Source organism: Manis javanica, chromosome 18, assembly GCF_040802235.1.
Source record: "Manis javanica isolate MJ-LG chromosome 18, MJ_LKY, whole genome shotgun sequence".
NCBI classification, from domain to species: domain Eukaryota; kingdom Metazoa; phylum Chordata; class Mammalia; order Pholidota; family Manidae; genus Manis; species Manis javanica.
This window is the reverse complement of record NC_133173.1, coordinates 14,550,204-14,577,620: the sequence shown is the minus strand read 5'-3', so window position 1 is coordinate 14,577,620 and position 27,417 is coordinate 14,550,204. Positions and strand designations below refer to the sequence as shown.

At 33.7% G+C, this 27,417-nt stretch overlaps 1 protein-coding gene across 11 annotated transcripts in view; it reads right to left on the bottom strand.

Annotated features, from left to right (window-relative positions):
• MEF2A (myocyte enhancer factor 2A) overlaps window positions 1-27,417 on the bottom strand; it is a 156,725-nt gene that overhangs the window by 18,160 nt on the left and 111,148 nt on the right. For 5 of the 11 annotated variants that reach the window (XM_037000443.2, XM_037000442.2, XM_037000441.2 and 2 more), the window contains 4 exons: window positions 13,448-13,585; window positions 11,164-11,383; window positions 10,371-10,430; window positions 3,908-4,092 (listed from right to left, as the gene is read on the bottom strand). In XM_037000443.2, coding sequence (XP_036856338.2) covers window positions 3,908-4,092; window positions 10,371-10,430; window positions 11,164-11,383; window positions 13,448-13,585 — 603 coding nt within the window. Of the gene's footprint in view, window positions 1-3,907; window positions 4,093-10,370; window positions 10,431-11,163; window positions 11,384-13,447; window positions 13,586-13,650; window positions 13,783-27,417 lie in introns of all 11 variants that reach the window. The other 6 variants (XM_037000448.2, XM_037000451.2, XM_037000445.2 and 3 more) reach the window with 4 other exon arrangements.

Here is a 27,417-nt window from a genome sequence, read left to right as displayed (position 1 = left end):
TCTAATTACCAAATCTATTGGAATTAGAGTTGTTTGTAGTATTCCCTTATTTTTTAGTGCTTTGGGGTTATGTGACCTCTCTCATTCTTGAGATTGATAACCCGTGTCTTCTATTGTTCTTTGGCCACCTTGGTTAGAAGTTTGGCAATTTTACTGATCTTTTAAAAAAACCAGCTTTTGGTTTGATTGCTTTTCTGTTTCTCTGTTTTAAATTTCATTAATTTTTGCTTTTTCTTTTCTTCTGTTTGTTCTGGGTTAAGTTTGCTCTTCTTTCTTGAGTTTCTTATAAAAGTTTATGATTTCATATCTTTCTCTTTTCTAATATAATCCCTCAACACCACTCTAGCTGGTCTCCCAAATTTTTACAGGCTATATATACACATACATGTATTTCAAAATTTCCTTAGAGATATTTCCTCTTTGATTCACAGTGTTACTTAATTTTTAAATATATGGATATTTGCCTTTTGTCTTTCTGTTATTAATTTCATTATGGTCTGGTAATTTTAATTCCTTGGAATTTGTTAGTGTTTGTTTTACAGCATAGGACATCTGTCTTGGTGAATGATCCAAGTGCCCTTGAAAAGAGTATGTATTCTGCTGTTGTGGAGTGAAGTGATCTATATACTCTCAGGTCAGACTGGTCATTACTCAAGTCGTCTATATCCTTCCTGATTTTTTTTTGCTCACTTTTTCTGCCAATTACTGACAGATGAGTGTTGAAGTTTCCAATAACAATTTTGGATTTTTCTATTTCATCTTCTATTTCTACCAACTTTTGGTTTTTGTATTTTGAAGGTCTGCTGTTACGTGCATATACATTAAAGATATTTATTTCTTGGAAAATGGACTAGAAGACTATGTAATGTCCTTCTTTATCCTTGATAATATTCCTTGTTGTGAAGTCTACATTGTTTGAAATTAATATGGCTACTCTAGCTTTCTTTTGGTTAATGTTTGCATGGTATATTTTTCTCCACCTTTTTATCTATGTCTTTAAAGTAAGGTTATTTTAGACCATGTATACTGTGATCTTCCTTTTCTAACGAATCTGACATTTTGTCTTTTTATTGATTTTTAGACCACATTCAATGTGATTACTTGTATGGGTGGATTAAAATCTGCAATCTTGTCAGCTGTATTTTATTTGCTCCATCTGTTCTTTATTTTTCTCTTTTTCTGCCATTTCTTGGGCTAGTACACCATTTTTTTTTTTTACAATTCCATTTTATCTCTTCTATTTGACTTATTACTTATAACTCTTTTACACATTTTTTCTGTAGTTGCACTATTGCAAACAAATTGGCTATGGAACATATGGGAACTTTCTATATTATCTTTGCAATCTTTGTATAAACTTAAAACTGGTCTAAAGTAAAAGGTTTATAAAATGATAAAATGTAGGAGAAGATGAATTTATCTTCATTTATTCCATTTCCAGTGTTTATTTCTTTGTATAGATCTAAGAGTTTTCTGGTGGTATATTCCTTCTGCCAAAAGACTTCCTTTAACATTTCTTGTAGAAGAGGTCTGCTGGCAATAAATACTCATTGTATTTGTTTGACAAAGTTTTTATTTCTCTTTCATTTTTGGAAGATATTTTTGCTAGGTATAGAATTATAGGTTGAGAGTTTCTCTAATTTTTAAAACTTTAGCACTTTGTTAGTCTATTGTTTTACAGCTTGCATAGTTTCTGAGAAGAATGGTATAAATTCTTATTTTTCTTCTGTATGTTCTGTATTTTTTCTCCAGCTGTCTTTAAAATTTTCCCATCTTTTGCTTTTAACAGTCTAAATGTGTGTATGTGTGTTTGTGGTAGTATTCACCTTCCTTGGTGTTGATTATTATTTCTTCAAATATTTCTTCTTTTCTGTTCTCTCTTCTCTTCGGAGTTCCAATTAATTAATAAGTTAAACCATTCGACAAAGTCCCACAGCTCTCAGAGGTTTGTCCAGTTTTTTTGCTTTGTTTCCACTCTTCTTCCTCTGTATTTCAGTTTGGGTACTTCCTACTGACCTACAGGTCTTTCCTTCTGCTAAGTTGTTAGTGCAGGGTTTGAGTTAATTAAATAAGGAGCTGGTGTCAGTCTGTGCTTCATTTATGCCATGGTTACCACCCTCAGTGTATCCACCACAGGCCTCAAATCCCTCTGGGGGGAACTGGGATTGGTTTGCCAGAGGTTTTGTTTTTTTTTTTCCCCCCAATGACTGCTCCATTCTGAGTTTTAAACCTTCTTTGTGCTGTGCCTCAGGCTGCGTGCAGCCTTCTCAGTCATCCAGTGCCATTCCTGGCATTGTTCCTGCTCCCCTACCATAGGTTGAGATATTTTCCTTTTCCATTTCCCCAGATACACTGGGATTTCATCAGGGCCCTAAGGCTGACAGTTTTTGTTGTTCCTCTCCTCACAGATTAAGACTTCTGTTCCACAGTAGAGAAAAGAGAGAAGGATCCAGGCAAAATATTTGCCCCTCCTACAGTAGCTGCTCTTCCCCCTTCCCAGTTGTACATATCACAGAGGAGATTTTTAAAGGAAATTGTCAATCTTCTCTGTGAGTACCCAGTTGGATTCTCACTTGTAGGAGAAAAAGCCTACAAAAATACTCAAGAATCCCCTTTATCACAGCCCCAGGGGTTTCATACAGTCTTGGCAGCAAACACTTGGCCTCTAGCAATTCACCCATTACTCCAACTTAACTCATACCTGTGTCTTACCCATGTAAATCAGTATTCAATTGTCCTCTCTCTGCATTATATGTCTCTCCTTAGAGTCTGGGCCAACTCTTTGCCCTGAAATCTCAGGACTACAATATGCTCTAAGAAAAAGTATGAACTTGTTATTTGTCCAACTGTTTTTCACTGTAAGGCTGGGAGCAAGCAACACTGTTTCCAGCTTTCTCTATCTCTGAATGAAAAACGTACTTCCGTTTTTTGATGTAAGTAGCTTTAGTTTTGGCTCTCCTTAGTATTACCTTGAACAAGTAATAACGTCTCCCTCCATTTCCTTGTGTGCACCTAGCCAAGATCACAGTTTAACTGACAATCAAATGAGATAATGCACATAAAGATGTTTGGAAATCTATAAAGCATTATACAATGTAGAATTACTATCTGAAGCCTGATAATAGCATCACTTCCACTCAGCAAAAAATCAAATGGTGAGTTTAGCAGCTGCATAGAAGAACAGTTATTAAACTAAGAATTGTTTTAAACTTGCATGTATATTCTAATTTTTTTTCTACAAAATGTTAAGAGGGATAAATGTACTCTCCTCTTCTTCATAACCACAAGATTAAAGCAAATGAGGCTGAAACTATAAGAACAGTGTCAAGAGCCAGGATGGGGAGGCCTATTTCTTTAGAATTAAATGGGAAGGTTATTTGAGAAGGAATAAAAAAAGAAAAATTACTTGGAAAATACCTCATTCAAGTTTTTATGCATTCTTCCCTATCCTACAATAGTTCCCTCTGGTATGTAGAATTCTGCAGCAAATAATTAGTGTTTCTCTCACAGAAAAGCAATAGATTACTGTAATAGCTTATTATAATAGATTACTGAAAGTATGCAAAGTAAAGACAAGAAATATTTAAGTGAGGTTTAATTTAACCATTTGGGGATGAGATGTCTAAGCAAATATTCCAGCCTGGTAAAATTAAAATTAAGCATAATAACCTCTCCATATTTAGCTTTAATTTTAAATAACCATTAAGCAGATTGATTTCCCATTTTGTTATAATCAGATTTCTTTGTATTAAAATAGATTTGTCTCTTCAAATACTACTTTCAAATATAAATATTCATTAGGAAATGGTTTAGATTCTATGGAAGTACAAAAAATTCCAAAGGAATATATAGATTGTGTATAAAATACATATTTTAAAGAATGACGATGAAGAAAGGTTTAATGTACCAGTGGAGGCATCATGCCCTTGGTTGAAGGGGGGATGACAACTCTAAGATCTGGTTTTCGACTGTTCATTCCAAGACTGCCACCTGGAGGAGGGGGAGACTTTGTAGGCATAACTTTGCCTAAACTATTTGCACCAGTAGTTGCAATCAAATTTGGAGAAGCTCTTGAGTTTACAAATCCATTTCCTGGAAAAAAGAAATGTAATTCATTAACATGAAAAGAGTTTTTAAAATACTTTGGTACAAATATGAAGCAAGTTTTCCCCAGCCCCAGTTTCAATGGAATTTTATAACAAAACTCATTAGTATCTAACTATGTATCCCTAAATATTTTAAAAATAAGCAAAGAAAGTCAAAGTCTGAAATACATATAGAACTTAGAAAAATGACACTTGTTTCCAGCTTTATTGCTTGGACCTGCTGAGAGACATTTAAAACACAAGATAACATTTCTAACAGGCATCATCTACTACTGGGAACCAATAACTGAGACTGGCCTATTCATTCCTTAACTTCAGCTTATTTACTTAGCACTCAGCTCTAATGCGTCATTTTTACTAAGTACTTCTTCTCTATAGCTCTACTCCTACCTGCTGTTTCTTCAGCTGCCATTAAGGTCTTCGTTAAATACTTGTGGTTTATTTGATTTTAACCATCTTATCCTGCTTTTTAACCTTCCCTAATAGACCATACATCTCTTTTAAAGGAAATAGGAAGTAAGTACATTGTGGTTGGTATATGTTCTATATACACCAACACACAAATATATATATTTTGGAAATCAGCTGATATAGAAAATAAATATAAGAGATCATCCCTATTTTCATGGATATTGCAATCATTTTAGTCTTCCTCATGTGTAGTGGCCATGTGGTTTGGGTGGAGCTGACTCTACTTCAATCCTCCTTGCCACAGACTAGTTTGGTGATGGGCATTTGTCTGACTGAGATCCAAGCCAATGAGCATATGCCATTCTCCCTCACCACAGTGATAGGATCCAGGAATGTCCAACCAGAACCTAGGTAAGAAGCTGTTACTTGGTAACAGCTCCTGCACTCCTCTAAATATTACTGAGGAAGCATTTTATTCTTAAGCCATTTTAAGACTCAGAAGAAAGCTGGAATGAGGAAAAAGCTGGTGGAAAAAGGAGAACTGCAAATAAATAAAAGTTCTATCATGCTTATAGTACCACTTCTGGATCTTTTCAGTTACATGTAAGTTAGTAAATACCCTGTATTACTTAAGCCTAACTGAGATACTTTTCTGTTAGTTGCAACTGATAGTATCCTAGTAGAAATAGTTATTATTCAGTCGCTAACAATTCAATGGTGGAGGTAACGCCAAACTAATAAAAAATAGTCAAGTAACAAGTATACAGGAACATAAAATGTTAATTTAAAAAACAGAGGTTACATATGCCACTTTAATTTCTGATTAAATTGAAAAAAAAACAGTGAAGAACAGAAAACATTAATTATATATTTTAAAAATATTTTGTGAAAATTTAATTACTAAACTTAAGCTACAGTATTAAATATCCATAAAATCATCAAAACAAAAACTGTCTGCCATGTGTATAGTGTGCTTTTTTATCAATAGGGACTTATTGCCGTGAATACTGTACTATTACTCTACTTTGAATAGTCCCTAGTATTTAAGTATACTCTAGTACAGCACATAGATGTTAATTTAAGAGCAGCGGATAAAAGAATGAACTTGTTGGCTTAAGAATTCCATTCCTAGTGTTTATTACAAAGCTGACCAAGAATAAAACATTCAGAATAGTGAACTAGAAGTTCACAGAAGGCTGAACAGACCTCTTGAATATTTTGGATGGGACTTGGCATTTATACATCAACAGTAGCAACTATCTAAACTAAGACAACAATACAGAACTACCTTTATAATTTGGAAATAAACTTTTAAACATTTATTACATGTAGAGCTCTGTGTAATGGGGAGGGTATAGGAAGGGAGGAAAAAAACACAAAAAAACTACATAGTCTTCAAGCAGCTTTTCAACTAGTTAGCAAGAGTTAGCACCACCAATGCATGAATTTACCAAAGTCATACTTAAGGTATGGGTGAAAGCAGTACAAGAAGAGCAACCACACTAAATCTAAAAGGAAACAGCAAAGCACTGATACAAGTATGTGGGCTTAATTAGGGAAGATTTTGTGAGATAAACTGTTGAGCAGTCTGAACAGACAGAAGATGACAAAAGGCAGGCATGGGGATAATGTGAGAGAAAAGATACACTAAAGCATGAACAAACAAGGAATGGTGGGACAGGTAAGCAAGGACACCATGGGTCCAGTGACCATCAGATGGAAAAGGCAGATGTGTTTGTTCTGCTCCTTTCCCCTTCTAGTATAAAGCAAAAAAGACAACTTTAGAACTTACCAAAAATAGACACCACATGTTACAAATACATACACACATTTATGTTAAAATACATGCAGGGATTAACTAAAATTAACTGAGAGTCTGCTGTATGTTTAACACTGGCCTAAAAAACTTCTTATAATCTCACACTGAAAAGTGAAATGATGTGCCCCAACGAACTCCAAAGAGCTCATAAAAGAAACTATGTACTGCATATATCTTTCACTTTAAGAGCTTTTCCATTAGGTTATCAGATTATTTTAATTCTACAAAAGTTTCTTGAATGGAATATAAATGTTATTTAAAGCCATTTACAATCCATATACTGTTTGGCAAGTTTATAAAACAGTTTCAGGGACAGTATACAACGAATAGGGTCAGTTGATGAACAGATATGGGAATTTTAAAATGAAAAAAATTTAACTAGAAAGATGGGTTATATTCTTGAAGTAATCTGCTGAAGAAAATGGATGCTTTAATATATCTAATATATCTGCTTATTAATATATTTAGAGTTTGAAAAAGACATGTTATTTAGGTGAATTATTTATACAAGAAACTAAAAATTAATGTTTTGCCAATGTAATATAATCAACTTTGTTGGATCTTAACCAGTACATTTTCAAGGGACAAAGAAAAGAGAGAGGTGAGGCGTGGCACTTAGGAACTAGCCTGTATCTCTTGAGCACTCACACCCAAAATGTCAAGATTCTAGATGATCAATGTTTCCTTCCCCCTCTACCTTACTCTCACCCAATTCCTTTTGCTTTCTCCAAAACTTTTACCAAGTGACCTACCAGTTTTAATTCATTTATGTGGTTCAATATTGTTGTGTGGTCTGCATTTCAGTTTACCTTAGATAGCTATTTCCTGCATTCTGCTTCCATTATCTTGAAAGAGGTATGTATTAAGTCTGGGCTGAATCTCCTTTCTGCACCCCAGAGAGCAATTTCCTGCATTGTGTTAAGCTTCAGAAAGTTAAAAAAAACAAACCAATCTTGTTACTAGGCTATTCCCTGCGGAGTAGAGCTCATCCATGAGTTGGGCAGAGATAACTGCTAGGCAAGTCATCTGGATATAAAATGTTTATCAAATATTTTATTAAACAATAGGAAGGCTTAATAAACTAACAGACTCTTAGATTAACATTAGTAAGTACAGATTAATTTTCTGTTCATTAAGTGGCATGAATGAGAGTCTTAATCTCTCCGGTAATATTTAGAAGATTCTTATTTACTTGATTTGCACTCAAATATGAAGGATGAAGCAGTATTTCCTCTCAAATACATTACAGGATGATTCAAAGGGAAGAATGCTTTTCAAGAGCCACTAACACTTCTTTTCCCATATGGAGTCTATGATACTTTTCACTAGATACAGTACCATTGTTACCTGTGAGAATCGAATTCCAAGAGTGAAAAAGAATCTAAAAGCATGGTATTTCTTAGTTGTTTGTATCTACAGCAGATAAATGAATAGAGGATGATGTAAGTAGTTGGTAACTTGCCAGGCTGAAACAAGATAATTTTACATGCACTATTTGTTATTTTGCGGAGTGTAGTAGTATACTTACTACCTAATATATGCTTTTTACCTCCAGTTCATTTTTTATGACAAAAATGAAGATATTGTTGAGACAGACCTTTTGAGGTACTTTCAGTATGCAACTCATCTTGACATAACCTACAAATTCAGGAATTAAAGCACTCTAAATGAATAAACCCAATTTAATGTGACTGTTGTTAAAATGTGTTTCAGGTTTTATGGTAAATTATGCCCTGACACAAATGTGACAAAAACACTCTTGAACAAACTGCATACTGATGTCTCCAGAAACTTAACAAAGCTGATCTCAATTATGGTCTTACTGCTATAAAGCAGATTATTCAATTATAAGAATTGGGCTCATATTTCAGAATATCACATCAGCTAAAATGATGCTTTTAAGTGGTTAGAAACCACTTCATGTCCTTAATACTATTCTTTTAGGGCTAAATTGTAGACAATGATGTCATTAATGTTTTATTAGTAGGAATCTATTTCAAAAGTTGAGCTGACATATAAAGAATTCTGAAAATCTCAGGGTAAAATTCATCTAAAGCATGGTTCAAGAATTGAGTTACCATATTTGAGAATTTTTCATAAAAACTGACAAGCTTTTAGTTGAATATTCAATAAATAAAAATATATTTTAAGAGTCTATAAAATTATGTCACTAATTCTGAAAGATGCCTTTGCATGAAGAAAAATGAAGGGGTCTATTGTAAAATGACTCTGAATAACCATATATTATATACTAAGTTTAAAGATTTATAAAATAGGTTAGCATTTTAAGTGCTCTGTTAAGTACTGTAGTGAAAAAACCTGCTTAATTTTATTTAGCCCAAGGTTTGCCAAAGATAGAAAAGTCACTTACATGTAGTTCCAAGAAACATACTTTGAAAAACAGATAGAAATGTTACCCCACAGCTTCTTCTATATTTCTTCTAAATTTCTCTGGGAATTTTAAATGCTTAATCATTTCATTCAAAAATACTTTATTTAGGTATAAAAATGAGTTTAAACTATTATTTTCCAAACGACTACACCTAAGTGACACCATTGTTCAAAATCAGTTAAAATATATTATTTGACTCTTTCTCACAAAAATAACACCCCTAAAATACCTAAGACAGAACATTTAATTGGGGGTGGGAAAAGAATTTAATAGCAAGAAATACTTTAAACCCATGTACGCTCCAAGTATTTCTCAGAAATAAAAGCCAGAGGAAAACACATTAGAAATCTTCAAATATACTCCATGAAACAAAAATAATTTTGGAAATAAAACCAACAACTAGTTAAAATTAATATTAAATGAAATAGAAATTATTGATCCCAGCCTTAACCAGGCTGGAAAGTAGAAGGAAGAGCAAGATGGATACTGTATGAGGAACAAAAGCATATGGGAAAATTAAACACAAAGAGAATATGGGCATGCAAATAACTAAAACAGAGTTGAAAAGAAATAAACCACAAATATTTGGATATACACATAAAAGTGTAGCAGCCCTAATGTATAACTGATAAAGACTTCATCGATTTTTCCACATTTAATTATCTATTAAAAAAGATCCAGAACAGTCTTATCTGTTTAGTTCCATTAAACAGCAATTAATGCAGTGGCAGATATAATTACATATTTATTCCTATTTTAGTCACCATGTTTTGTAACCTGTCTCACTCAATAATGTCTATTTCTTTCTCAACATTTTTAATCAAGTTATTCAATCATCTCTATAATTTTAAGACAAAAGTGCCTTACATTTTTATGTAATGAATGGTCAAATACATGCGATTAGGAATTTTCCCTATAAATAATCTATTTTCAGTTGGCTTCAGGAACACACAATATCTAAAAGCAGGGAGTCCATTCTTGCCCTTGCTTTCCTATAAGAATGATAATAATTATGATTATTAATAGATTAAGAGACCAAAATGACTTAATGTGATGACAATCCAAAGGGATAGTTGTTCTTGTAACTCTGACATATGTGGTGTATTTATGTAATATTAAGGTCTTCATCTATCTTTACCAGCATTTCGGAGCTAGGCAGACACATTTCATTCATCACATGCGTTTAAATTGCTAGTCATCTGGGGAGGGGTCCCAAAGTAAAAAAACCAATTTGGCTGCAATCATGACAAAATGTGAATGATCTACATGTGACCACCAAAACACATCCTTCAGAGACAAACTTCTCAATTCTCTTTGTCTCTCTAGAAGTAGACCCACCATTTTCTTCACATTGTAATCTCTCTTGAGACTATTTCACACCATTTTAAGATATGTCAGTCCGCTAACTTTAGTGAGGACAGATGATACAAAAAGCTTTTCCTAAAGAAACTGTCTTGATGAAAACATTGTATTAAGGCAATATAGTATTTAGAAGAGCATCTGATACGAAGTCTGCTCTAGTCACATATCTCCACTTGTTTCCTCTTCATTTTTGTAGAAGGCTTTGTTTTGAGTACAATATTCCTTTTACTTCAGATAGGACAGATGTCTACACGATGTGAAATAGTAGGAATTCACTCACCCACTGGGCTGTTTCCAGCTCCATTTGGCACTGTGAGGTCTGAAGTGCTCAACATCCCACCTAACAAAGTTAGAGAGAGAACAGAGGGGGCAAAGAATGAATATGAAATGGCTTTCCTTTTCTGAATGACTATGAACTGAAGTAACCTCACTCCATTTCTTAAAAAAATAAATAAATAAGAAACAGCCCAGTCTGAACTTAGTGTTAATGTGTAATATAATGTGCTCATGTAAGTAGGGATGTGTCTGCCTTCCTGTGTATCAATACCAAATAGTACATATTGATAAGAATGTCGCAGTGCTAATGGAGTACTGTTAAATCTAGGACCTTAGGGAGAGGAGGCACTTCATAACAGTAATGCAGTAAGTGCCCTGAAAATTTCTGCTGAATTAATGAACAGATTCAGGCAGCAGGAAATGCAAAAAACATTCCAACTCCAAAGCAGGTAATTCTATTCTCCAAATTTTTAACATGAATAGCTCATACTTAACTTTAAATCTTTGCTCATGATATCCTATTTAAATTTCCATTAAAAAGCCTGTCAAAGTACAGCTTTCCCATGATAAAGAAGCTGATAGACAGCAGGTTCTCTATGTTGTTCCACTTTGCCTAACAGGACTTGAGAGCCACAGATTTTCAAAACAATACCTAAAACAGAGTCAGTTATGCAGTAATGACTCTTGTTCTGCAAAGCAATAAAATCAAGACTAGCAAAATAAGAAATTGCTTATGTTAGCAATTAGACTTTTCTCCCTCTTAGTTAAAAACCAGCAGAAGAGATATTACCACATACCTGCACTGCCAGTACTTGGTGGTCTCTGAGGGGCTCCCGGGGATACATTTCTGTGTAATGTGGCTTGAGGTGGAGAGAGCATGCTTGAATCTGCTAATGCTGAGCTGGCTGCCAAAGATGGGGACACAAGTGAACCCCCTGGGTTAGCGTAGGACAAAGCATTAGGGCTGGTCACAGGGACTGTGACAGACATTGAGAAGTTTTGAGGTGGCAAACCTGGCTGTAAATAAAGAACAAGGAAGAAAAAAACGTTAGTTCTATTTTCATCTATATTAAATTTAATAACTTATGAACTTTTATTTGATTAGATAATTCTAGTTATTAAAAATAGAGGAGGGGAGGGGAATAGATCCTTACTAAATCAATTTGCAAATTTAAGCTGTTTCCTTTAGAATTACATTTGAACATGAATATGTTTGACATGAACCTTTTCAATTTATTTATTAATATATATATATATACTAATATGGTACATATATTAAAAATATACACAGATGAAAATTAGAGGTCAGAACCTTGTATTAAGGTACTGTTGTCAAATTAGACATTACAAAATGTATCACTGTTACCAAGTAAACATAAACTAGCACTTTAATGCAAACCAGTTTAGTAACTTTACATTTCTACTGCCAAATATAACAAAAGGAGAAAGTATGTACACATATTGTAAACTTAATACATCAAATGCAGGACATTATGAATAAGCACTGGTCTGGTTTAACTGACTAACATTCTTAATGGACAAAACAAACAAAAAAATCATGTTATATACATAACAATGCAATCTGAGTGTAATGAAGCTCAAAGAAATAATGTAGACAATAAAATTAACTATTGACAAACTATTTTTTAATTGTATGAAGATTAAATTACAGAAATATTGTGAATGTTATCTTACTTGCCTCCAAAATATTCCACACCTCCTTAAAAATAGTATTTTCTATTTTCCTCTTGCATTTCCTCCATAGACCACTAACAATATACTTGTTAACCATGAAAAATAACATTTCTCTTTATAAAGTGAGAGAAAAGAAACTTTCCCCACATTTAAATATAATGATTTGCAAAGTAAGGCAACAATACTAATTCAAAGTTGGTAGAATACAGTTTTTGTACTCTATTCAGCAGTAGTTTATTTCAGGTAGAAAATTATAATAATTCATTAACAAACATAAAACAATAGATATATGATAATATTTTTTCAAAAGTAAAGCAATTTATTTGCACAGTATTTTTGCAGCTTAACATTATAATTGCAAGGTCATCAACATCCATGTGAGGTCAGAAGGGATTTTATTTTGTTTGCTATTGTTTTGTTTTTTAAGAACAATAATGGTATTAGCACAAAATACCTCCTTAAATCTGTATTTCATGACCTTTTTACAGTACAGACCTACTTTGAAGAAATAATCCATGATGCATACTTTTGGGCATAGTTTTTTGGAGAGTTAATTCTGACAAGGAAATAAATAACAGCATTGGAAACAATCTGTTCCATGAAGCCTACAATACATACATAGCATTAAATAATTAGATCCACAACAGTTGTCTTAAGCTGCCAATAGAACTTCCAGTGAGAAGCACTGTTTCACTATGGTAAGATCTATGAGCATGGACAATTTTAAACCAACTATCTGTTTTGCAACCAGTTTAAGAATATTGCTTCCTTAAATTACAACTGAGTCAAGGCTCTTTTCCTCAATACCAATAAGAAAAGAAAAGGAGTATTGTTGCCAAGTGGTTTTGGGACACAAACGGCTGAAGAGTAAAAGCTACTACTATTACAGCAACTATACAAAATAATTGAAAATTCTTTGAAGCACCAAATTTTCAAATAAACCCAATCAATTTATATCTCATAGTCTTAGATCTATTTAAGAACAAGTAATATTTTTTAAAGACATGTGAGGGAGACTGAAGTCTTACACACACCCTGTTTAAAATCATGGAAATTTGGGCTAGAAGGAACCTTAAAAATTATGTAAGCCAACTCAGTTTAGATGAGGAAATTGGAATTCAGGATGTTTAGGTGCCTTATGCAAAGGTACAGGGGAGAGTAGGTAGTAGGGCCTGGATTAGGATGTTTTCTCTTCATTTTTATGTTTAAGACACTGAACGTACACTATTATAATACTTCAAGTTTATTTTGAAGTTCTATAAGATTAAAAAAATTAATACTTTTTCTCCCTTCTTATTGTTATCACCTACTATGAACATAAGTAAGATGTGTGGCCAATGTCTTCATGCACAAGGTAAAAAGCACAAACCATACTTTTGTACTCACTGCGATTTTATGATTCCGCATCATATTATCAAATTCCTCATTAATTTTTTTATATTTTTCTTCTGTATGTGGAGTTAGCACATAGGAAGTATCAGGGTCTGGGCTGTCGCACCCTCTGTGTTCCTTCTTGTTCAGAGCCTAAATAATGAAGTTAACAAAAAGGATCAACAAATAAAAAGTAGAGGTAAAGTAAAAGTACTTACAGGGCCTCGTTTGAAAATAAAATCACTATCTTCATTTAGTTTGCTGAATCTGTCCTCCGAGAGTGGACTGTGCTCAAAGTAATCGTCAGCATCAGGGCTCTCACAACCATTAAGGCCTTTCTTTCTTAAAGTCTGAAATACAATTGGAAAATTCACACACAAATGATACTAACTTGCCATGAATTTTTTTGTAAAATTTATTAAGAGAGCACAGACTGAATGAATTGTTATACAAGAGCCACTGGAATAGTTCTAAATGGTCACAAATGTACCCTAATTCTTCAAATAAGTTAAACATGAGATATAAGCAAGATTAATGCTTCTGCTGTACAGTAAGAGAACAGGAATATTTACTTGATGGAATTCTTCATTTCCAAACATCCTAGAGAACACCGAATTACTCATTGCTCTGACAATTATGACTCTAATCTGATTACCATACCTGATATGGCCAGTGAGTGTGAGAACTGCAAGAGAAATGTATCAAAATGATGCTTTGAGAAGTTATCATAGTATCTTTATAAAATGAGCATTTCAGCCACTTTATCCAATGACATTCCTCTCCCCTAAGAGTTTATCCTATTCACCAGAAATAATTGGCACAATATGTTAATAACTTCATTCCTCATTTGTTCTTAAGTGCTATCATTTTCCTGTATAACTTTGAAGTATAAAAATTCAAATACTTATTTATATATTGACAGTAGTGACTCTTTCCTATGTAGAACATACATATTAGTGACTTCACATGTTTTTAAAATTTGTAATAAAAAGTTATTCATCATATATCTTTCCCCTGGCCCTTTGCTGGCTCTTTCTAGAGCTCCTTTATAGATTGTGCTAATCCACTGAATTGACATTCTGGAGAACTTTCTTGAGTATAAGCAAAGCATCCCCTGGACCACAGTAATTTTTTTTTAGGGTAAAAAATATAGCAAATAGTTTTCCTGATTTTTAATTTTTCTTCATTAAAATCATGAAATTACTTATCCAGTATTTAAAAGAATTAATTTAAAACCAAGGACTTGACAATCTATGGAATATTATTTCCAAAATGCCTAAGTTTTACAAATTCTGATGGGTCTTATTTTAAGGTAGAAATAGTTAAGGTAGAAGTAAATAGCTTTGAGACTTGTTGATTTTCCAGCAAACCACAGACATTTCAGGAAGTTAAAATTTTCCAAGAAAGCCTACCTAACAGAGCTTATTTAATTAGGAAACAAAGTTTGATCAGATAGACTAGAAGTAATTAAGTTAAAAAAATGATTAAATTAGATTTAAAGCACATTTAAATTAATCTGTAATAGATCTTGGTATCCTTTAAAACATGATTTATAATAATTATGAATGCTTATCCTACTCATTTTTTTCCTTGAAAGAGACAGAATGTAGACATACATTAAGATTTGAGAATTTTTCTTAGTTGCTCTGAAGTCAAACTATTTTAAAATTTCATTTTACTCAATTTGATTTTCGCATGCTTAAAGGATTATAAGAAATCTTAGTTATAAATGTTAGCTTCTCAAATTACTTGATGTGCCATAAATCTCACACACAATTTCTGAAACCCCAATCACAATACAATACTAAACATGACCTAGCAAACAAATCTACCTATTTCCACAACATCAGCCACATGGCTATAAATTCTATGGGTCTTACTAATCACAAGGACTTTTATGTGTGCTTAGCCATAAAAGGTCCTGTTGTTTAGAACTAAAGGACGGAGACATATATCCTCCCCCATCCACCGCAGCAAGTTCTGCTTGCCAAAGCCCTGCAAATCGCTATCAGCAGTGAAGATGGTTACACTCAGAATACTGGAACACAATGAACTCTTATAACCTATACAGTCCTAGAAAAATAACAAATATAGTAGAAGTCTCCATAGAAATTTCATCATGAAGCTATTGGTTAATTCTAGCCTGAAATCTCTGGATAGTTTCTCCTCATTATTATTTATCTTAGAGACTGCGCAATTTATAGTCTTGCTCTTCCAAAGGTAGCAATCACCAAATACCTTTCTGAACACTTTTTAAATTAGTTAAGAAAAAGAATATGGTCTTTGTTTAATAATTACATAAAATTTTTACTCTACAATAAGATTAGCCCTACTTGTACTCATGAGGAAGAACAGCATGCTGGTATTTCCAGCTCTGCAAGCCTTCACTTTAGATGGGGTTCCTGTCATTGTGAGGGAATTTAAGAGGCTGTATCAGCTCTGTAGATAACAAGCTAATGAACCTCTGTTGGATATCCAACTAGTGTCTTCTTATCACCAGAACATGAGTTGTTCTGAGGACCCAACTACCATAAAAAGACTTTTTCTGTCTTCTTTATCATTACCACATAGCATAATAGTACAAATTTCTCCTGTGTCATGGGTACTAATGAGTGGAATGCTGTAATCTATTAACAAGGCCAGGAGAGGCATGTAAGAAACAGGCTAGCCTCAGTTTTCTCACGTGCTTCAAGTTAGCCATAATAAAAACACTTGCTCAATGAAGAAAACAAGTCTGAAAGGTCACCACTCTGAGCACCCTCCTTTTAAGTGGGGAAAAAAATTCATGAAGGGTCCTAGCCCTGTGTACTCTTATCAAGTTTCTATGGTGTATATACCACTTAAGCTGCTTTATCCCCACTGCTTCTCTCAAATAATTGTATTTTGAAACATACATTACAAATTGCTAAAGGGATCTGTTGTGACCAGCATGGGTTATTAATCAATTTAAGCTGGTGTGATACCTTTTTTATGTGTTTTACATCAGAATTTCACATGTGTTTAAAGATTTTAACTGGTAAGATTACTTCAAGGATATCCTAAATTGAATATACCTGTAATTTTCATCAGTCCATTTCTACAGAAGACAGAAATTTTATATTTGGAGGGCCAACTAAGCACCTTTAAAAAACAAACATTTCTACTTGTCACAATAAGGTTACATTTTATTATGACTTTAATGGCTTTTCCTTTTGTGATTTTGGGCCAATTCCATCAAGTTACTTTCTGCATGCTGTCACTTAGAGTACAAAATGTAGGTTTTAAATAATGGATGTCCCTAGCTAACATTTACCTTCAACATTAGTTACGTAAAGACAAATTATGAAAGACTTTTAGATGGATCAAAAAAATACTTGCTAAGTGTCTTTATTGGAAAAGTGCATTGTTCAGGGCACATCCTTCCAGGTTATCTGATTCTATGGGGTTTGTGCCTGTCTTTGAACTATCTTACAACCCTGTAGAGACAAGTTAATTTGCAGAAAACAAAGAATAATACTAATAATTAGTTGTTTATAGACACTCAAATAAGTTGTCTGCTGGAGGTTCAACTGACTTCTTTCCCTACTGTGGAAGAAGTCAGTTTTTGCATCTGTAAAACAAACTGATTTTGCCTTCCTGATGAGCTGTTATATTCTTCTAATCTATGGATTTACCTCATAAGCACCTGTAACATCTTTTCCCAGTTCCCTGAACAACTAGTGACTTAAAATATTTCACTCATGTTCACTTCACATTTGTCTGAGAGTCATGATTTTGTCTTTTTAAAAATCATTTTTTAACAGTTCTGAGAGTTAAAACTACTATTGACTTGTGACTGATAGCAGATCTAAACTCAGGGGAAAAGACATTCATTCCTAGTAATCCTACTTAGGACTTAGTATTAGATTGAATATTGGTTTTTAAAAGAGAAAAGCAATGTGCATATTTGGAATTAGTGAAAATATTTGATTATCTGATTAATGATCTGCATAGATCATGGTATCAAAAATAAGGAAGTATCAGAGAAGCCTTGTGACTTTTCAATATTCTTCTTTAAGAAATTAAAGAATAATCCTCAACTTTTATGACAATTCATAAATTGTTATTTGTATCACAGTATTAAAAGCGCAACTATCTAAAAGTGCAAAACCTCTTGAAGCAGGATTCCTCTCCCTCTGAAGCTACTGTATCCTAAAGTGAAAGTCAAGCTCATGAGGGAAGGGTGGGTAGTGCTTCACCGTAAGCATTACCAGGAAAAAAGGATCCCTACATCACATCCATACTTTCTGAGCTGGAAATGCCCAAATTAAGCTTAAAAGAGGTTTTGGTATTAATTAAATCAGTTTTACCTAAACCAGAAGGAATTTAGAGGTTCTACCTACAGATTAAAGACTCTGTCGGTAGGAAGGCTCTTCAGTTTAAAATTTCTATACTATTTTAAGGAAAAACAGAGAAAACCGGTAATTTAGTGGATGTCCTGGCTAGAACTTCCATTCAGGTTATATTCACCTTTGTTCATTTACTACTCTGTAGGGATGAACATTAGTTTACTTGCAGAAAACTGATATTACAAGTAATTCCTGTTCACAGAAATTGTTTCCTGTGGAATATCATTCATTATCACCTTGTGGTACTGATCAGTTTTGCCTGCATTTGTAAATTCATTTCTGCATTCTTTTAACTATTAATGTGTGGCACTTTCAGTTCTTCTTTGAATGGGCTTTGATATCTTACTGGTTCACTCAGTTAATTAATGAAATAAAATCTTTGAAACACATTCATTTTATAGTCGTGTCAGAATAATGATCATGTCTTACCCCAAATCTTATTTGAAACTTGGGAGACCTACAGTCCCAACTGCTGCACATTTTCATTTGGATATCTGGCTTACATCTCTCGTTTCAATTTAATAAGATGTAAATCGTTATCTTTTATTAAACAGATCCCCTCTTCTGACTTACCTATTCTAGTCAACACAGCAAGCAATCTTGCTATTTACTTTTTGTTCTCTCCCCACATTCACATAGAATAACAAATTTTGTAGGTTGTTTCCATTTCCACTGCCACCACACACAGGCTTGCACAGCCTTAATGTCTGACTCTAATTACATCTTCTCCCACTTCTCTCTTCTAATCTGTCCCATGAATTGTTAGAGATTCAGTTCTCCTAAATACCACTTTGTGTTTGCCACCCTTGTTTTAAATCTTTGATGGTTCTTCTATGATCTAAAGCAGTATTCTCTCAACTTTTTAGATCACCTACCCCATCTGTAAACATATTTCATGCACAGTCCCCAATATATGCATGTTTTAAAAATTATATGCATGAATTCAGTCATTTTTTAATAAGCATGTTTTAGGATAAAACAGAAACATCTATTATTTTCTTCCTGAACCCTACTACATAGTAGTCAAAACTACTGTCCTCCTAAATCTACACTGATGTCACCTTACTTGTTTGAAATTCTGCCCTCTCTTATCTGTATGGCTTTTATAGCTCACTTTTTTCCCCTCTACTGCTCCATATGCTAAAATTTTAAAAGCACATACTCTACAGAACATTCATTTAATGTATGTTCCCTGCTATTCATCTATCTTCTGTTGTTTCTTGTGTCCTCAACTAATCTAATGAACTTTTAAAATCAAAGACTAAAAGTCGAGATTGACATTTTCAAACCTTGACAAAGGTGCTATACACACATGAAATTTAGTAATACTTGCAAGATAAAACATAGTAAACACCAGTGAAATCATGATGCTGTGACGTTACTTTAGAAGTCTTATATAACAGTTACGAATTTGCTAAAATACACTTAAATAATAAGGCAATTTGGAGATGTTAGTTTGTACTAGGTTGATCCACAGAACTTACTTGATTCTTTTGAATGACAAAAATACAATTTCATATGTGTAATTTCACCATTTAATATGTAAGTTTAACTTACAATAGCCCTATATTCTGAAAGCTGCTGGTGATTCTCCAGTGGGCTTTTGGGTAGAAAAGATTAGATTGGTGGTGTGAGAAGTCTTCTTCTCTTATGGTTAAAGTATAGCCCTAATCAATTAACAGCCAAAGGTTCTGACTCAGGATCTTATTTCGAAGACAGAAGGCTGGAATGTAAACCTGGAAATGTAGAACACGAAAGCCATACTTTTCCAGAGTAGGGGAAACTCCACGCCAGCTATAGAGGATCAGCTCAGGTTTTTAAAAACAATACTCTATTAGCACTGAGATAAAGGCTCCACATCTCATCAAATCTTTTCTCCTGTTGACATAGAAAAGACAGTATAATGGAAACTTTTTTTTAATTTGGGAATTATGCTTTTATTACAAAAAATGGTTAATTGGATAAAGACCCAGAACAGCAATTATTTTGATGTGAAGATCACCAGTTGTGCTTTCAGGGGAGTCATCCTGAAAACCAGCCTTGGTGGCAGAGAAGAGAGACCAGAGAGCCCGATGGAGTTGGGTGTCAAGCCTTCAGGAGGCCAGGTGTTCTTTCCTGCCTTGGGCGCCCTCTTGTATTTTCGCAATAAATCCCCCTTTAGCTTGAGCTACTCTGAGTGAATTTCTATTTCTTATATTTAAAGAACCTTGATGAAGAACAGTGTCATATTCCATTGTTACATTTATAAAATATTAGCCACATTACCTTTCAAGTTCAAAGAAATATTTACAGAATTCTGGGTATATAATATTGCCTGGGAGGCAGGCTCTGTACATTTGCCTCTCATTTTCTAGTATAAATATACACACACACACATATATATGTATCTGTTGAAGAAATTGGAGATAAGGTGGAAAGGATATAGGGAAAAGACACTTGAGGTGGTAAAACCAATGCTGCTTAGACTTTTGTTATAAGTATATTCAGGTTTTAACAAAATAAATGTATTTCTAAATAGATAATAAATTAGACAGGGGCAGCTAATTTTATTTAATTTTTAAAACAGGTACATACAATAAAATGCACAAATCTCAATGAACAACTCAATGAATTTTGACATGTATATACACTCATATAACCATCACTCTGATGAAGATATCAAACATTTTCATTACACACATATGCACACAGTTTTTCTTTTTTTAGGGGCAGATAATTTTAAATAGATTTCAGTTTATAGTTTCTCATCAGCAAAAAATATATTAAAAATTTTAGACACACCTATTCTCCATGGAAGTTACATATACACACACATATATAAATATACATATGCACAAATACATATGTACATATACTATAGTCTTTAATGCTTGTTTACAAGCAATCTAGTAGAAGATATTTTTCACTGTAAATATGTTTAAATAAATATTGAAGCCATATAGAGTCTGAAATAACTGATAAAAATCCCAGGGGCCTGGAATTTTCTGAAATCTTGAGATATGATACTAAATTTTGGATTCAGGAATCTATTCTGCTGGAGTGTTTATATGATCCCATGCCTGACAAGACTGCATTTTTAACTACTGCTTACCAGAAACCGAAATGTTCTTTCATATATGTTCAATTTTATAATATTAATTGTCAAATTCTATTCCCAACTAGATATCCAAGCCAGATATCCAAATGGAAACGTGCAGCAGTTCGGACTGTAGGTCTCCCAAGTTTCAGATAAGATTTGGGGGAAGACTTAATCATTATTCTCACATGACTATAAAATAAACATGTGCCAAAGATTTTATTTCATAATCACAGCACTTAATAAGCAAAACTACAGAATTAAAAAGTACTCAAGAGGGTATATACAGGTTTTTAAATGAATGTAGAACTAATTAATTAAATCAATCCATAATACCATTATCCACCCTAAATCTCATTTCTGTGAAGTAGCTGAGCAGTAAATGCTCCGTAAGTACTGGCTGAAGAGATAGCTAGTCAGATCTAGCACTGGTATAAATGAGTACTTGTAAAATAAAGGAATAAAGTCTTAAGTTCCAAGGGATTTAGATTATAAAAATTTTTTTAATGAGAAAAGTTCTTTTTCCTATTCTTAATAATTGTTTCTAATTTTGAAAGATACCTTTTATTCTTCCCACTTTGAAAACATATAGAAACATTTAATTTTTAAAAGTAGAACACAGTACATAAAACTAATATAAAATTCAACAGTTATAATGTGAACACCAGCAATTCTACAACCAGAACCGAAACCTTTTCTCTACCGCTTAATCACATAATCTTCCCCACTCCAGGTAACAGCATCCTAACTCTGTGATGACAACTTTCTGGATTTTCTTCATAGTTCACCACATCTATACATTTCCCCAAAAATAGAATTTAACTTCACTTATTTTTAAATACTATGTGAATGGGATATATACAACGTATTACTTTTGTCTTGCCTCTCTCATTATACATTATGTTTATGAGATTCATTCACAGGGTTGCATAAAGTCACAGCTTGTTCATTTTCACTGAATATTATATTACCTTGCACAGGAAAAAAAACATTATCCATTCTACTGGAGATAAACATGTGGTGCTTCAATCTTTTAGCTATTATGTAAATGGATGCTATGCACATTTTTGTAGACATAGTCTACTGCATTATTTGCACACATTCTTCTAGGTTATATTCTTAGAAGTGGAACTGTTCATAAAATATGCAGAACTTCAGTTATGTTAGATAATGCCAAACTTTTTTTAAAGTAGTTGCATCAATGTACATTTCTGCCTGCACCTGAAGATTTAATCTGCATTCCCAATTACTAAGGAAATGAAGCACAATTCATATCTATTGGCCATTTGGATTTTCTGTCTTGTGAAGTACCCATTCAAATACTTTGCCAAGTTTTCTATCAAGCTGTCTTTTTCTTACTGCTTTTTTGTTATTTTATTTGTAATCAACATTAAGTCCTTTGCTGATGTTATGCACTGTAAAGATCTTTTCCTATTCTGTGGCATATTTTTGGATGAAAACACTCTTAATTTTAACAAACTCAAATTTACCAATTTTTCCTTTACAGTTACACACTGTGGTAATTTTATTTCTTGCACAAGAAATCCTTCTCTACCTCAAAATCATGGAGATACTCCCCTTTATTATCTTCTAAAATTATTTTTAATTTTGCTTTTCACATTTAGGTCTATAATCTTCCCTAAGTTGATAAACTTTGTGTAAGATATGTGGTATATTTACTTTTATGGTTTCCCATATATATATATATATATCCAATTGTACCAGACCACTGCTTAAAGTGTCTGTTCTTTCCCGTTTGATGTGTGATGCCATAATTATCTACAGACGTGTCTGCTGCTGTTGCTGAGCTACTTACTCCACTGGTATGTTTAGCATATGCCTGGCAGGTGCAAGATAGCCCGGCCACAGTATCTTCATTACTATAGCTTTAACATTAGTTTCAATATGTAGTAGTGAAAACCCTCTCACTTTGCTATTTTTCAAAATGTCTTCTTTCACCCTTGAATTTCCATATATATTTATCATTTGTTGATTTCTTAAAAAAAATTTTCTTGGGATTTTGATTGGGAGCTCCTTGTTCTATACAGATTATTTTTGTAGTACAGATAAATATAATATTGACACTTCCAGTCCACAATATGGGATAACTCTGTTAAGTCAACTCTGTACTCCTGGCATAAATCTAACTTAGTCATGATGTATTATCCCTTTTATATATTGCTGGATTTAATTTCTATCATTAGTTAGCACAAGTAAAGTTAGATGCTATAACAAACACAAATCTCAGTCATCTAACACAATGAAAGTTTCTTATTCATACAAAGCCCAATGAGGATGCTTATTTGAGAGAGACTTTCCTTAGATGTTTCAGAGCCCAGAGTCATTTATCTTGTGGTTCCTTGTAGGAGACCTCAGAGTTCCCACCTGCATTCTCTACACCAGGCTGATCATGTGGGAGGTATTCTACAAGTCAGGCCTGCAAGCAGCACGAATCACTTCTACTCACATTTGCCAACTGTGTTCACAGCCACTCCCAACAAGGGATGCTGATACATGCAGACTTTAAATGTGTGTTTCAGCATTAGCGAAAATGGATCACTGTGAAAATCAAAAAGTTGTCTCCAATCAAAAAGATGAGTACACTCAAAGAAGTGTACTAATAATTTTATTTAGGAACTTTACATTCACTGAGACTGGCTTTTGGCTCTTCTTTTTAGAACTTTGTCCTTGTTGGTTTTGCTATGAAAGTTAGGGAGCTTCATGTAACAAGGAAGGGTCTCCTCTTTTCCTAGTTTCCAGAAAAGTTTGTGAAATACTGGCATTCTTTTTAAAAAATCTACTAGTACTTGCTTATGAAGTCATCTGGACTTGGAGTTTCTTTGTGGTAAACTTGACAATAAGACTATTCAAGTTTTCTGTCTTCATGATTCTGTTTTATTGAATTGTATTTTTTTGGAAATTGGTACATTGAGTCAAAATTTTGAGGCACAACAGAATCCTAGGATTATATGTGCTCAAAAAAGTGTATTAAAATAGCTGTTGAATAGGAAACTAAATGATACTTTAGCGATCCAATTCACCTCCTACCTTTATAGAAGACAGTATTAAACTTAGGAGAGACCCAAGTCTCACCCACCAACCCCATCACATCACACAGCTATTAAGTGGCAGAACTGGGACTAGAATCAAAATCTTCTGATATCCTTTGTAGTGCTCTTCCCATTAGACTGTTAGTCCAGAGAATTCAACAGACTGCATTAATCAGTCAATAAATGAAAGGGAGAGGGCAGCATCAGTTATGATCAGGAACAACTGCAACCACTGGGAAGAGAGCACATTTCTTGTGCATGTGGTTCTAGATAACCATCTTCAAACTCCTTCCCCAATTCCTCCGTGATCTTATCCATATCTCAGTGAGAAGTGACATTCAGACTATAGCTTTGAATTTTAAGATCTTATCTAGTTCTGTGATACTTTAAGGTTCAATTGCAAAGATCCTAGCAAATGGTAATTGTACTTCTCCCCACCTCTAAACCAATAGTTTTGGGGCCCTCATCTTCTAGGAGCTGATACTGGGCAGCCCAGTAGTCTCAGCATATAAATGAGAGTAATGTAACTCTGTTGTAGATCTCTACACATAAATGAATACTTTTACTGAGCTGGTTTCCAGTGCACTGTGAAGTCAGGGAAGTACATCTTCAAAAGTTCTGGCTCTTGATTCTTTACTATCCTCCTCCTCTGCAGTTTTATTTATTTTCAACTGCACAAATGATTTGATTTACCTTTTTTTTTCTGTAATCCAACAAAATTAAATTTATTGAAAGAACTTTATTGGGTTCTGATATTCACTGATAAAACAGACATGGGTCACTATCCACATGAAGCTTGTGGAGGTCATTGATCTTCCCATGAAGGCTGTTTCTTACCATCGCAGTCTGACTTGCTTTTGGCCCCTTCTTCAATTTCCTGAGGCGGTTTAGTTGCAAAGCTAATACTCGGTGTTTTGCCTTCATTCTTTTTAATTCAAGAATGGATGCAGAAAAGCTATTGAGCATTAGGAGCTTATTTTTGACTACAGATTTCATTTGCTGCTGTTTAGTGTCAGTCAACACTCCTTTGAAAATAAGTTTTTTTTTCTGTCTTTTGTTTTCTGTGTTTTGGTATATGTTTATATAAATATTTTTAAAAAATTATTCTGCATGGGATTTGTTCAGCTTATTAAATCTGAGGATCAGAGACTCAACAATCCAATCCTGGAAAATTCTTTTCACTTCAAATATTGCCTCTTCCCCATTCATATTAATCATCTGATCTTCCCACCCTCACACACACTCACTCTCTTGCCCCTCCTTCTGGAATTCCAATTAAATTTATACTCGAATTTCTGACCAATCCTCCTTTTCTCCCAACTTCTCAGTATTATCCACCTTTTCATCTCCTTGTGTTAAATTCCAGATAATTTATTCTGTTACTCATGAATTCTCCCTTCAGCTATGTCACTTCCAACATGTCTACTAAGTTTCTAATTTTGGTTATTGTATTTTTTTTCTGTAAGTATTTCATTATTTTCCAGTGTACTATATCACTCTCATAATCTCACTTCTTAGATATTTATAAGCTTTTTTTATGAAACATACAAAACGAAGTTGTTAATAACTTATGTATAATAGTAACAGTGCCTGAAATATTTAGGTGTCAGTTTCAGGTATTTCTTGCTGTATTTTGCTTATTGTGTCTTGTTTTATGCTTGCTCATCTTCCAATGATGGATGTACGGTGGTTTTTAAAAGTTATTTGAAGGTTTTTGATGCCTAGAATAAGGCGCCTTTCTTCAAAAAAGATACAAATTTGCTTCTTCCCAGTACCTGGGGCATTAGCCTTCTTGGACTTCTTGTGTTGCGTAATTTTAGCCTGTGATTCCACACAATGCTGGTACTTGTTTCACAACCTTTCAGAAGTAGGTTCTTTTTCTTACTTTTCTTGTTCTCTTTGCCCCATCTGTTCAGCACAGAGGAACTTTCCCTGCAATCCTTTACAAGTAGGGAAAAAGCAGTGGTTTTCCCGCTTCCTGAGGACCCAGTTTGATGTGGGAGTTAATCTATTAGACTCAGAAACCTGAGGGCACCCTAAAACTCTGAAACCTGGAGGGGAAGTAATCACTTTCCCCTTGTCCCTGAATCCACCAAAACCTGAAGCTTAGTTTTTCAGCTGTTGTACCCAAATATACAAATGACTCAGGGTAGCCAGAGCTTTAAATACTTTATCTTTTAGATTTTCACCTTTTCTTAGATTTTGGCCAGGCATGTTCCTTAACAGCCTTTGATGATATACAGAAGTTTTTGTGTAATTCATCTAGAATTTTTAATTATCTTCAGTCCAGATAATCTGGCCCAATGTTACTGAAATAAAAAAATAAACATTTTTAGGAAAAACTGAACCAAGCATTTTCTAATGACATCCACAAAGTTTCTGATGATGTGTTTGATTTAAGATAAATGTGAAAGTGTTCCATATTTTTTCACAGAATTCCACTGTCAAGTTCCTCAAAAAGCTAAATGCAGAGCTACCATACAACTCAGCAAATTCCACTAGTAGGATACCCAAGAGGAATAAAAGCACGTCCATGCAAAAACCTGTACACAAGTTTCATAGCAGCATTTTCAAAACAGTCAAAAAGTAAAAACAACCCAATGTCTATCAACTGAAGATAGGTAGACAAAATGTGGTATATCCATATAATAGAATATGACTTAGCCATTGAATTAAGTACTAATACATGCTACAATATTGATGAACCTTGAAAACAGTATGCTATATGAAAAGAAGTCAGACACAAAAAACCACATATTGGATAATTCCATTTATATGAAACCTCTAGAACAGGCAAATTCAGACACAAAAAGTAGGTTAGTGGTTGCCAGGATATGGGGGGATAGGGAGTTAAGAAATGACTGCTTCCAAGTTTCTTTTTGGGTTGATAAATATGTTCTGGAATTAGTATTAATATTTGCACAAATTTGTGAATATATACTAAAAACCACTGAATTATATAATTTAAAATGGTGAATTTTATGGTCTGTGAATTGTATCTCAATGAAAAGAACAGAAAAAAAGTTCATCTCAGGTTATGTCTATAGCACCCACTGTGGTAGCCACTGCCTAACACTCAGCTGTCTCAGAGAGTATTCAATTTTTCATATGACAGGGAAGGATATCTGGAGCAATGATTTATAAAGACACCAGGTAATGTGAAAGTGCTTTATGCAGGTTGCTGAAAACTTTGGAATAGCTTACTATGATTATAAATAATAACCACATTCATACCTATTGAACCTTACATCCAAGTATGTTAAGATTACCAGCGAATATAACTATGTGAAACAAAAGCGAATAGAATCTATGAAAACAACTTTCTTTTATATCCCCCAAGAAACCAGCAAAATAATACAACTTCTCCACTCTGAGAAAAATTCTTTTAGGTAGAAGACATTTATTCAGAACATAAGCTGATGAATGCTATCTTAAAAAAAGAGAGGAAAAAACCTTGTATGATTAAATGATACAGTCTGCTCCACTATAACA